Source organism: Panthera pardus, unplaced genomic scaffold, assembly GCF_024362965.1.
Source record: "Panthera pardus isolate Hobbes unplaced genomic scaffold, ASM2436296v1 HiC_scaffold_11, whole genome shotgun sequence".
Taxonomy (NCBI): domain Eukaryota; kingdom Metazoa; phylum Chordata; class Mammalia; order Carnivora; family Felidae; genus Panthera; species Panthera pardus.
In genome coordinates, this window is record NW_026526666.1 from 99,062,407 (window position 1) to 99,076,392 (window position 13,986).

The following is a 13,986-nucleotide window of genomic DNA, read 5'->3' on the forward strand; positions in this document are numbered from 1 at the left end:
TTTTTTAACGTTTTTATTTATTTTTGAGACAGGGAGAGACAGAGCATGAACGGGGGAGGGTCAGAGAGAGAGGGAGACACAGAATCTGAAACAGGCTCCAGGCTCTGAGCTGTCAGCACAGAGCCCGACGCGGGGCTCGAACTCACGGACTCAAGCGCACTTTTTTTGAGGAACCGATTCGAGCTACCACGAGGACTGAGTGAGTACACGTATGTGAGAGTGCTTTTAAATGTAAAGCAAACTACAGAGGCCAGTGGCGATCATACAGTCTGTATCCAATCACTTCAGGCTCACTTACGAATGACGCAACTGCGTCACCAGCAGTTTCTACTGCCTCACCACCAAGTTCTCCAATGGCATGGGCCATCCGTGTCCCCACTGCGCGCACTCAGCAGGCCGCAGACCAGGAATGCCTGGTGAACAGGGATGAACCTGGTCACTGACGATATGAAAAGTTTACAGACTGAAACTCTGTACGAAACTCCAACAGTACTTCCATTCTCAGTGGCCTCTCTTGGCGGAAGTTGGTGAGCTGTCACTCTCCTTTCCACCCCACTATGGGTTCTTGGGTCACATCAGGCTCCTTGCCTGCGCTGGAGTCTCGGAGCTGGCCGTGGCTCGGCCGACACTCTCATTCTTTGTGCTATGCTTTCAGCGGCCCTCCCGATGCAAACCTCCCACCCTCCCAACATCATCTTCTCACAGCACCTGGCTTAATTGCAACAATTCTGGGCATTTCACATTTCCGGATGACCCGGAATGCTGCATTTTATTAACCCTGATATTCTCAGTTTTAGGGCCAGCGCCGTGCCTTCTAAAAAATACGCTCAACGCTTGTTGGCTGGATGAATGAATGAATGAATGAATGAACGATAAAAACGGTACAAATCTTTCAAAATCAGGTATTCAGGCCTTGCAAACAACGGCACTATTTTCTGTTCTATTTTAGTACTTAGTCTGCTCTTTCCGGGACCGCTTCACGGAGAGGCTTTGACTGAAAAAAATGTAAGTAAATATCAGAAATGGACTCAAAAGAGGTCATCATGAATCTCCATATTTATTCTCTTTCAATTACATTCTGTACAAATTAGCTCCGTTTGTAAGTTAAACCGATTTTTCTAACAGCCTCTTCTTCAAACTCAACCTGTGTTCTTTCGGCCAAGACCCCAAATTTTGCAATTAGAATAATTTAATTGACAATTCTGTTTGTGACTCGCAAAGCAGGAGAGGGTATGGCTTTGTTCTTTAGCTTGAGAGGTTTACCCCCGTCAGTGGTAAAATATTTTTCTTGTTGGCTGAGAGTATAGCTCCAGCTTGAAGCTAAAAACGGAGTGGACGGGAGTCCTGTTCCTCTGCACTTTTAGGTTTCATTGAAAAGATGACATTTGTGTGGTTGTGATATTTAATTTATCACAGAGGGTCATGATTTCTTCCCCTGAAATGCCATGATAAGGTAAACTTCAACTTTATGAATGAAAGCCTTTGCAATCATTTAACAAACTGGAAATCTACACAAAATTTAAAGACCACCCTATTACTACAACCTACTCGACAATCTAATTACAGAAAGATTGCTCAAAAGGGCTTTAAAACTAAAAAGAATAATTAACAGTAAGAGACTGGAGCATTCACAAGTCTTCTTATGACACGGGTGACATCTGAGAAGACTGGCTCCTACCAGAATGGTTTAGAAACCAAACGCAGGCCCGGGGAAAACTGGAAGGGAAAAAGGAGTCAAGATGTTTGATTTCAATAGGAGGCCTGTGTGGCCCACCATGCCACTGCCTCAGGACCACTAGGAGCGACCTCCACTTACTGTCACAAATGGAAAGAAGATAAAGCTGTCCACTGACCAACCCAGCAAGCCTACAATGGAAAGTAAATGTAAAATAAAAGCACATTAACTCATGCTTCACAAATGCAGATACTCTATCTAACACACACACACACACAGAGGACAGGCTCAAAGACAGGCTCAAAAATGTCAATTTAACAATGGATTGGTAAATGAACGAATACTATCCAAAGTTACTTTAGAATCTTTCTCATTAGAGCCCCATCAACATAACATATTGTGAAGTGGAGATTGCCTAATGGCGTACTTTAAGTTTCACAAGTCCCTACTTCCAACATTTTCCAGACAAATCCACATATCACATAGTCCCTTTGGTGAAAACTCTCTTGCCCACCCTTAGGAGATAAATCTCATTACAACTCCCATCCCGAAGTGAGCCAGAAAGGAGTGACAAGTACTCTTACAACCCTCTCAGAAAGCCAGTGGCGATACAGAACACGTCAATATTTACCTCTTGGACAAACTACAGATACATCACCACTGCTTTTGTTAGCAATTACAGGCCCAGCTCTTCTCAAAAACAACAAAAACAGTTGACTAAAACAGTATCCTTCCCTCGCATATACATACAATTGGCTCTTTGTTGAATGAAACACTTTAGGTTTACAGAGGAGCCACTGCCACCTGCTTCTAGACTGAAAACACAACCTCTCTTCGGACTGTTTTTATTAGTGTGCTGCGGGGCCAAATGAATGCTTCCCTCGTTTTGCGGGCTGTTTACCTAAAAGGTTTGGAAAATGCCGAGTTAAGCCTTCGGTAAGAAAGGGGCTTATGATAAAGAGGTGCTTACACCCCCTGTTTGGGGGGCAAGTGTGTTTTATGTGTGAATCTTTGTTCTTCTACGGGCTCCTCCGAAGGCACTGGGCGTTCATTCTCACCTCTTCCTGGCGTGCCTTCCTGTATCAGAGAAGCAAGACGCTAAAAGCTACCCTTCCCAGACTCCTTGGCAGCTAGAGTCCTGGACTGGGAGTCAGCTGTGCTGACAGGCGGCGTGAAAAGCTGAGAGGAGGTAAAAGACCCATAGTCCTTAGCCGCTGCTTTTGATTTGCAAACGTGAGCTAACCAACGCGCAAGATACTGGAAATCCGGAGCTTCCCTGTCCCAGTGCCCAATCTCTAGCCCTCGCTTCACGGGGGTCAAGGGGCAGTTTTACAGAGGTAGAAGCCAAGTTCACATCCCAACGTCCTGTCACCGTTCTTAAGGACGCAGAACACACGGCAGCGGTGGGCACAGCAACTTCCTGATCCCTGAGTCATGGCTTCGAGGGTGTGCTCTTGAACTCAAACGTTCCGTTCTGGTGGCAGCCTCCTGATCCCCCACTGTCCTCACTGGAACAGAGGGCGGAGCAGCTCCCCTGGCAAGCCAGTCATTCCTGGAGGCCTGGCCTTGGGTCCACTCCTCCGGCCCTTTCTATCGCGAGCCAGTTCCTAACTGCCTGAATTAAATCCCTCTCTGCTCAAAATTCCTGGAGGCTCCTGTTCCGTGAATTTTTATGATCCCAACAAGTCTGTCTTTTTAACGTAACGTTACAGCAAACTGACCACAGCCCCTTAAGAATGTACCTTCTAAGAGGATATACTCTGCTATATCTTTGTCATCGTCCATGAAGCTCTTATTTCAGTGTCAGGCACTCTGCTGAGCACTTTTCACGTCATTTTCATTTAATTCTTACCCGAGTCTTTTGTAGGAAATGCTACCATCAACCCCGTTTTACAGATAAAGAAACCACGGCACAGTGAGGTTAAGTATTTTATCCGGGGCCACACAGCTAGGAAGTAGTGAAGCTAGCATCTCGACCCAGGCCGTCCATGCACTATCACCTCCCACGCTGAAGTATTCCAAACATGACCTATTATCTAGTCTCTCTTAAGAATGCTTCCAAAGAGGTCGCCTGGGTGGCTCGTCCGTTAAGCATCTGACTTCAGCTCAGGTCATGATCTCACAGTTTGTGAGTTCGAGCTCCACGTCGGGCTCTGGGCTGACAGCTCAGAGCCTGGAGCCTGCTTCGGATTCTGTGTCTCCCTCCCTCTCTCTTCCCCTCCCCCGCTCGCACTCTGTCTCTCTCTCTCTGAAAAATAAATAAATGTTTAAATTTTTTTTTTTAAAAAAAGGAATGTTTCCAAAGCCATGTGGTTTTACTACTGGAAAGAAAGTACAAATACGGCACCTTCATCTTCCTATCTTCCGTGCTCCAAACCCAGCACACTCAGACACGACTGGGGAGAACACAAAATGGCACAACCACTGTCAATGACACTTCGGAAACGTGTTAAGCAGTTAAACATATACCCACCACACTATCCAAACATTTCACCTACCAGTACCGCCCAAGAGAAAGAGAGTCATATGTCCCTACAAAGACTGATACACAAATATTCATAGCAGCTTTATTTTTTTTTATTTATTTGTTTTGAGAGAGAGCGTGAGCATACATGAGTTGGGGGAGGAGCAGAGAGAGAGGAGAGAAAGAATCCCAAGCAGGCTCTGGGCTGTCAGCACGGAGCCCAACGCGAGGCTCAATCTCACAAACTGTTTGATCATGACCTGAGCCAAAATCAAGAGGCAGCTTAATCAACTGAGCCACCCAGGGCGCCCCCACAGCAGGTTTATTTTTAATAGCAAAAAACAAGAAACTCAAATATTCATCAACAAGTGAACAGATGAACAAGTTGTATTCTATCCAAACAATGGAATTACTATTCAGCAACAAAAAGGAATGAACCACTAATACACGTAACAGTGTAGACAAACCTCAAAATCTCAAATGCTCTGTGAAAAAAGCCAGACCAAAAGAAGTACACACATCGTATAATCCCATTCATATGAAATCCTAGAAAAGGCAAACTAATCTTTACAAGAGAAAACAGATCGGTGCTTGTGTGGGAACTGGGGGCTGGAGGCAGGAGGCTGAAGGTAGGAGGAAACATTTGGGGGTGATCAGTATGTTCACTGTCGTGACTGCAGCGGTGGCTTCACGGGTACATATGTGTGTCAAAATTTTAAAAATTGCACAATTTCGATATGTATGGTTTACTGTATGTCAGTGATACCTCTACAAAGCGGCTTAACACTCTAACGCCACCCTGTGAGTCACCTGCAGTCCTGCCTCCCTCACCCCACACAGCCAATCCACTCCTGAGCATGGCTTACTCTTTTCCCTACAATTCGGTGGCTCGGTCCTTCCTTTCCAGAAAGGATGTGGTAGAGTTCAAAGACCTCTAGTCAGAAGACTGGGTCCTACTTCGACTTCTGCCAGATTCTTGCACTGCTTCATCTAAGCCTCAGTTCCCTCATCTGTAAAATGGAGGATTCATTAAATCACGTATTCATTCATTCATTCATTCATTCGTTCATTCAACAAATATTAACTCGCCTACTACAAAGATTATACTGGAGAAGAACCTAATGTGAGCTTTGTAAACCATAAAATTGTCTATATAAATACGCCGGCATTTTCATTTCCACCTCGACGGCCACCTTCCTAGTCCAGATCCTCCACATTTGACAAGAGACCTGGCAGTGCCTCCTCTATGGCTGGTTTTATTATTGCCAGGCCTCTCGGGTTCAGACGCAGGGCCCAGAGTAAACTTTCTTGGTAGAGCTCTGACAGAGTTTCAACGGGTTCAAGTAATGCTATCCGCCATTATTTGTAAAACTGAGTCCCGACGCTGGCTCCTTCCTCACTGCCCATCTCACCAACCCCGGTTCTCTTTCCTGCAGAGCCTACGGGCCAATCCAGCTAACAGCACACAAGCCTCAGCGTGAGCCTCCCTAACAACGCCCTTCCCACGCTTTGACCATCTATGCCTACTGCCTCCCTCAACGTCTAGGCTAAGACGGAGCTCTGCTGACCTAAGGAACTTTGGAAGAGAGCATTTTCAGTGGATACTATAAGGCTAAAGGCAAAAAGAAGTGCATCCAAACCCTGTACTCTAGCTGGTGATGGCATACAGCAACTCCAAAACTACCTTACATGTATGCCGGAGATGACCACGCACCGTAGACTCAAGAAAAGCCGAGCTCCATGGGGCGCCTTGGTGGCTCAGTTGGTTAAGCATCTGACTCTCGGTCTCGGCTCGGGTCACGGTCTCGTGGTTTCGGGGGCTCGAGCCCCGTACCAGGCTCCGAGCCTGTTTGGGATTCTCTCTCTCCCTCTCTGCGCCTTCCTCACTCGTGCTGTCCCTGTGTCTCTCAAAATAAATAAATAAACTTAAAAAAATAAAAGTCGAGCTCCTTCTGCAAGCTTTCCCTGGCGAGCGCCTTCCATTTCTGGCCAGCGTTCGTTCATTCAGCCCCTCCTTCATCAGCCTCTGACTGGCGCTGGCTCTGCTGGGTGTGGAGGAAGCTGGGAAGAGTGAGACACAGCCTCTGCCCTTGAGGGACTCACAGTCCAGTGAGCTTTATACCGCAGTCTCGCTGGCTCGGACAGTGTCGACTTCTGAGACACGGCCACCTCTCGTGGATACGCGCAGACACAGCTGATGCGCACTCTGCCCCCATCCCCACCTCCTTCCAGCGAGCCCCTCGCACCGGAAAAGACAGGTGCCCCACCATTCTTTCACGAAGCGCCTGGTGTAATTATACTCTACACATGACAGGTACCGAATAAAGGCCGACCACCTAACCAGTAGCCGAGGACCCATAAAACATCCAGTAACAACAAAAGAAAACTAAGCCATATATTTCATTTGGAAAGATTGTAACCACGTTTCTGAAGCTTGCCATTTATTTGAATGTTTCTTGTGTGTCAAAAATTAAATTTAGGAGCCCACATCCTCTCCGAAAACGGGCTGAAAAAGGATTCTTTTAGGAAGAAAGCGTTTTTTCCTGTAACCAATGACCAGGATGTCCCCTCAGAATCCAAATCTGTGCTAAGTGTTAATGATAATGTGTTACGCGGCCTTTTTTCTTTTATTAATTTCTTTCCACCTACAGTCATGTTTACATTAGAAAACAGTTTTCTATTCTTTCTGGGGGGAACACAGTCTCATGAAATTTTAAGCAAGAAAATACACCCTAGCCTACTCACATATGCAAAGCAGTTTTACTTCAGCAGCGTGCCAAACACAGGTCCAACAATGTCTACACAAGGATATCCACTGGGGCACTGTTTGAAACGGCGGAAGACAGGAACCAACCTAAATGCCCACTAAATTGGGACTGGTCAAAACAAATTCTGGACCACGGTCATCCTGGAGTACCACGCAGCCACTGAGAGCAAGGAACCCCATCTATAGGTGCTGATGTGGAATGAATGCCCAAATGTAACGTCAAGTGTAAAGGTGAAGTGTAAAATACGCTACCACTGCATTAAAAAAGTGTTTGTGGTTCTCTGGGAGGAGTAATAAATATTAACATGCTTTTATATGGGTAGATTATCTTTGGAATGATACAGAAGAAACTGAATAAAGAGCAGCATCCTCTGGAAAAGAGAATTAAGAGGGACGGGAACAAGAGAAATGAGGAAGACGAATTTTTCACCGTATATCCTTCCTTACGGTTTGCATTTTTGAAGCCACATACGTATCTTACCTTTCCACAAAGTAAAAGAGAAAAACAAAATTCTCAAAGACTACTACCATACATGACAACGTCACTTTGCTTTTCTTTGTCGCACTGTTGAAGGCACAAAAGCTCGAGAAGAGAGGAACCATTCTTCATTTCCAGGGCAAACTTCAAAGCAAGTAGGTAAACCCGAAAGAGCTGTGTCCCCTCCACCCCGAGCTCCTCCGTGCCACCGTCCCCCCCGTGGGAGGTCCCCCCCATGGCAGGAACCTACTCGCCTCAGCCTTCTTGGGGGAACAAGTCCCATCCGTTCCCCTCTGAACGGGGAAGCCATAGTATCCCTATCTCCAGGGCATTCGGCCAGTCTAGCTGCTGTAGCTCTCATCCTGGATGCTGAAAAAGAATCTCTGGAGTTCAAGACAAGTTTGGATAGCAAGGGGAGCAGGAAAATTGATGGGGGAACACCAGTCAGTGTGATGAATAGGCCGGTCCGGAACAGCAGGTGACGGATATGCAGATGCAAGGCTGGCAGGGAAGGAAGATGGTCCGTTCACAACAGATGGATGGAGGTGCTCAATCATCCTCAGGAACGAGCCGGAGGCTGCCGCGCACAGCCCTGTCTGCTCGGCCACCGGCAGCTCCTCACTCACCTGCGGGGCACGGCCCCAGCCCCAGAGGCTCTCTGCACGGGACCCGTCGCAGGGCAGGGCCTGGGGGAGCGACAGCAGGCAGTGTTTGAGGAAATGCCACTAGAATGCAGGCTGGACTAGCAAGGAACTGACCGCTGGTGAACTTTTTCCTCCGGCTTCCAAAAAACACACCCATTTTGTCTCTCCTGATAGTTCTCACTCCGGGGGCGGGGAGGCTTGCCCTGCCAGGGTGACCCGCTTGCCCAGGCCTAGGGGACACAGGAATTCCAGTGTTGAAACCAGGACAGTCTTGGGCAGACTGGAGCCTGCGGTCACCCTTCTTACCAGCCACTGTCCTGTCCTTTTCTTTCCCTCTTCGTCACCAGTGAGAGAGAACCTAGATCACGTACTCAGTTCAAGCTCATGACCGAGCAGAACTCCTCAGGTAGGTTATTTTGTTTCTTCCAGTCATCTGAGACGAACAGAGAGGCAAGGCAATACGAAAAATCACCCAACCCTGGTCTTTGCCCAGAAGGGGAGCATCTTTTTAAAATGTCCACATCGGGGGCGCCTGGCCAGCTCAGTTGGTGGAACGTGTGACCCTTAATCTCAGGGTTGTGGGTTCGAGCCCCACACTGGGGGTAGAGATGACTTTAAGAAATTAAATAAAATAAAACATTCTTTAAAAAAATAAACAAGATGAAGCATCCAGGATAGAGAAGTCACAATTAACTCCAGTGAATACAGGAATGAATCTAAATCTCGATGCCACGATGCCACGATCCACGTGTCATTAACAAAGACTCAGGAGGGCCAGACAGCCCCTCACAGAGCCAACGCCTTTCCTGCCAGCTCAGCCACAGGAGTCTCTGAGGGTGAAGGAACGGGCCACCACCGTCAAGCATGGGGTGGGAGCTGGCGAGATCTTCGTCTCCCTTCCCCGCCCCCCTCTAAGGTCTCTGATGGACCCAAGCTCTAGGAAGAGCAGCGTTATAAAAATACTTCTGGCCTCACTAAGACACGTTAAAGAATTAATTATAAAGTAAAGCTGAAGGAGAAAATTAATTTTAGAAACACATGAGGTTACAATTTTTTTTTTTTCCTGGAGATGGGGGAGGAAACATAGTTATTTTCGTTTTCATCCTGGGGGCACAAGCTGGGAGCTGTCCAGTCGATAACCTGGCCATCAGAACAAGGTTTGTAATTAAAAGGTCAGTGACCTGGAAAGCCAGGGCCCCACTCCCAGAGCTTCTCAGTAATGACGGAGCTATTAAATTAAGACTGTTATGAAATCAATGCTAAAAAAGCTTTCATGGTAACGAGATTCCATTCAAGGACATGCAAACTACCTCATGAAATGGACGTAAATGATAAAAAAGAAAAGTAATAAAAGAGAGTTAAATTGAAGTCTGTGTAAGAATTTACTCCCCCTTAAAATACTCCAGCGAGAGCAGCCCTTCACCTCTACCCCGCCACCAAGGTTGAGACCATCAGGTTTCTTCCTCAAGTTCATTTCCAGCAAGGAGGCAGCTCTGCTACCAGGGGTTCCGCTTCCAGGAACAGAAGAGAGATAAGATCTTGTTTCACCTTTGAGAATGAGAAAGGATGGTGGTGTCTCTTGTCTGCTCAGTTCTCCTCACCCCTGGACTATTTACTAGATGAACGAGAGCACAGCCCTTTCCTGACACACTTGAGAAAGGCACCATGAGCACAAGTCTCAGCCAACACAGCCCAGGCCCCGTCAGGCGGGATTATACAGAAACGTGTATGACGTTTGTCGTTTTTCCAGAAGCCTGCTTTGCAACATGGATATGAGAGTAAGCTAACAGACAACGCTGTCTTCCCCCCATGTCACCTGCCCCGCACCCCCGACGGACAGGCATCACTTATACCCACCTTCCACTCAGCCTGCCAACGTGTTTGGAAGCAGCCTGCCTCCTACATTTTGTGGTTGGATAGGGTGTCAAATCAACATAAGCCTATTGACAACGCTGTCCAAGCCTCTAACTTTCTGGACCGATTCTATTGCTGTTATTAAGCTACTCTAACCTCCTGGACCGCAGCCCACTTAAAGCCCAGACATGACGCCTGCCCGGTGAGAACGGCTTCTGTAGGCGGTTCCAGTGCTAGGAGGGCTTAAACCCCCACACACAGCCCAGTGATCCCCATGTTCGGCTGACTACATGGTCGATGTGCCATCTGCAGAATCAAGTGGTTGGAAGGAAAACAAAAACATTTATTCTAATACTCTGAAGGTGAACAGCTGCTTTTCTCTTTCATCCAAAAAATTCCCGATAAAAGAAAGAAATATTGTAAATTACACAAAATGGCAGTACAAACTTCAAAGAAAATGATAAATGATTCCAATAACTTCATGTTTCTCATTAATGACGCCACATTCAGACTTTAAAGCATCCAGAAGAGACCTCACGATACAAAAACAAAAAAGCCACAAACACAGAAGACGTTCGCAAACCAACTCTCTTGCATGCCTATCCCATTCCCTCCCCACCTAGCCCGCCCCTGCCCCTCCCTGGCCCCCCAAATCAGAGAGCACAACATTTAACCTGTCAGTATCAGAGGCAGGCTTCAGCCCTGCTTCGGGCTGTGGTTTCCCATTAAAACAAACTCAGCTGATGTGCCTAAAGTAACCCTCATTTTCCACTGAACTGACATGCACTATAGGGACCTCAATTTCTATATTAAATATTAAATAATATTAAAAGAAAAACAAAATTGGATTTGCCTTTTCAGGAAAGAGATGTTTATTAAAAAAAAGAAAGTCAAGATTATAATTCAAGGCAGAGCTCCACTGCAATTCCCCGAAGTGACATTTGCTAGGAAAAGCCAAGACTACAGTAGCTGCGAGCTCGCCCAAAGCCAGCGCTCCAAACCCCACCCCCACCCCCACCCACCCCCACCCCCAGCGACGACCACGACTACGAGGACGAGGACGAGGACGAGTCCTACAGGGGGTAGCTGCGGGGAGGATGCCAGAACCTCGATCCCTCCCCTCAGGACACCCTCCCCACCCCCACAGACCACCCAGCCAACTCTCTTTCCTTCCCAAGTACAGTTAGGGACAGGGGAGCCGCTCGCTCCATTGCAAAAGGCCCTCCTCCCTCTCCCCAGCAGAGACGGCGCCAAGCTCTGCTGACCGTGTACACCTGACCCAAGGAACAGCCGGAAATTTAAAAAGTGAAGTGTAAACCCACGAAGGGGCTCTTCTTCCCCAGGCGCCAATCAAACCTTGGAATCCTCTGCCCAGAAAAGGTCCTGCCAGAACTTACCCTATTGGGATTCAACTCGGAAACAGATAATTCCTGACCGAAGCAGCATTTTAGCGGATGATGGAGACGGGTGATTGCGTCCAGTGATTCTGGACTGAGGCTCAGGGTAAACTCCCGTGGCTCTCTTTGGAGGAATAAGGGTAGGAGGCCCCTCTCCCGAGGTTCCTGCTACCCTAATGTTCTAAAATCTCTCACCGACCCAGGGGTCGAGGAGGAACGGTGCCCGTTCCACAGTGACAAACACTCACCTCCCTCAGGCCTCCGCTCACGCCACCCTCTCAGAGAGGCGTGCTCTGGTCGCCCTGTCTAAAGGCGCAGCCCGTTCCCACCCCAGCAACGGGGCTCCTGACCCCACGCACCCGGCCTTCTTTTTCTCTGTGGCACTTGCCACCCGATACACTACGCGTCTCCTTTTTCCGTCTGTTGTCCGCCTTTGGCCGTTAGAATGTAAGCTAGCCGAGGGCAGGGATGGCATCTTGCCCCTTCTCTGCTGAGTCCCCGGGGCCCAGAACAGGGCACGGCACAGGGTAAAACACTCTTAGATGGATTAATCAACTGGGTTTGTTTCGCGTTTTTTAAAGGAGCAACAAATAATAATTGCACAAAACACTTTCCTCTCTACAGTAATTATTAGCCAACCAACTCAAAAGAAGTATTATTTGGTCCAGAGTTTCTCCCTCTCTCTTTTTTTCTCTCCCTCTCCCAGTCAGGGATTTATTAAAATTAAACAGATTAGATGGAGCTCCTGATACTAAAACTGCTCAGCAAAGCCTGCGGTGGGGAAGTGCCGAGCAAACACCAGAGACATTTGTCTCTAAATTGCTCTAAATACCTTCTGCAAATGAAATTCTAACCCAGCTGCGTTTGAGAGAAAATGAGGAATAACTGGTCATTGTCAGTGGAAGAGAAGATCAGGCAGTTATAATATTGCACAATATACTGGGGCAAAGGATCTCTCGGCAACCATAGATTTTGTCTCAGGTTACCCCGGGTAATCAGCACAGCTTTTAGGCTCAGCTTTCCCGAGCTTCCATGCTTTGATGAGGGAGCTGAAATCCCCAAGCTTTTATGATTAATTACTCCCCATAGGTACACATATTTCAAGGAAAAACTCTTTTATGGCATGATGGCTGCGGAGTGGAGAGGCCGGCCAACGCACTCCAAATTTTAATAACCGCCTGCTGATGGGGGGCGAGCACAGTGCCGCCAGCACATGCACAGCGCCCCTCACCAACTCAGTCGAGGGGCCGCCCCCGAGGCTGCCGCTGAACAGATGCCTGTCGACGGAGAGCTTCAGGCTCCTTCTGCCCAAACCCCAAGGGCGCAGGCCCAGGACGCGATCCCGCAAGCATCTCTTTGGTGGGATACAGACCGAGGAAACACCACCAAGCCACTCCGTCTTCTATTCCAGCCACAGATGACTTAAAGCCCACAACCTACAATTTTGAGGCTAACATTCCAGCTCCTAAAGGAAAAAGAGTTTGGTTGGGGGATGGGGTCGGGGTCAGGGCGGGGAGACACCTCACCTCTCCCCCTGCTCATGGTATATAAGGGCATTTATACAACTTTCCAGCTTTCTAGAAAATTAAATGTTCAAAGAATGAAAAGTCAGATTTCTTTTTTGTTGTTGTTCATTTTGGGGTTTGTTTTGTATTTTACAAAAACAGAAAATTATCCTAAATTGCAACAGAGCCAGAAGAGATTCTTTCTGCTTTGGACAATATTGAATTTGTCAAGACCCATTTAATCCCCGCTTACAGAAATACCATAAAACCAGTAATTTACCACTTCAATCTGTAAATCAGACTGACCCCAGGCTCGACCTTAACCTGACCTTGTTTAGCCATCTCATTTCCCTCGCCCTTCAATTTCTTTCTCCCTGGTTCTTTACTGAGGCAGCTGACCTCCTAACCTGAGGCCAGGCATTGTGTAGCCAGGGTCGTATCATCAGAAGAACAGACCAGAAAACAGAAGTCCTCCACAGTCCTATCCAGTGGGCCTCGCCTTGTTGCCTGTGCCAGGCTGTCCTGGGCTACGTTGATGGCCTTACATGTGGTGCTCGATCATCCAGGTGGCATCACCTCTCTGCTCCACCGTGGGGAAAGAAGCCTGCATTCCCTCTGGGGGGCTCCCCTTCACCCCCACACCAGTGGGAGGGCTACAGGAGGTCCTCTCGGCAACACCGTGGATTCCACCTGCCCCGTCCCCAGCCCCTTTCTGCAGGCCATGCGACATGGCCGTGGGAAGCTGTACCTTTCTTCTTGAGGAATGCTCTCCTGGTCGCAAGCGGGCTCTGACGGACTCGGGAATTCTGTAGAAACTTCACTGCTGTGGCAATCTGGTTGGGGAGATAAAACAGAGAAGAAAAGTAAACTTCCATGGTCTGAATTTCAAGATTCAAAATCCTACCAGTTTATCCCCAGGCCCACAGAAATAAACACACCGTTGTGGTCAAATTTATAACCAGTTATTTCTCACATTGAAAATCTACCTAAATAGGGGCGCCTGACTGGCTCAGTCGGTGGAAAATCCAACTCTTGATCTCAGGGTTATGAGTTCGAGCCCCATGTTGGGAGGTGGAGACTACTGAAAAATAAAATCTTTAGAAAAATAAAATAAAATAAATATAAATAAAATATACCTAAATAAAAGACTACGTTGGTTCCCACTGGCTTCCTGTATCTGATTCTCTCAACCTAACTGTTAA

General features: G+C 47.6%; 1 protein-coding gene across 2 annotated transcripts in view; it reads right to left on the bottom strand.

Moving 5' to 3' along the window:
• Nucleotides 1-13,986, bottom strand: part of PEX14 (peroxisomal biogenesis factor 14) — a 144,370-nt gene that overhangs the window by 73,700 nt on the left and 56,684 nt on the right. For both annotated transcript variants that reach the window (XM_019461356.2, XM_019461355.2), the window contains exon 3: nucleotides 13,533-13,617. In XM_019461356.2, the coding sequence (XP_019316901.2) occupies nucleotides 13,533-13,617 (85 nt within the window). The remainder of the gene's footprint in view (nucleotides 1-13,532; nucleotides 13,618-13,986) is intronic.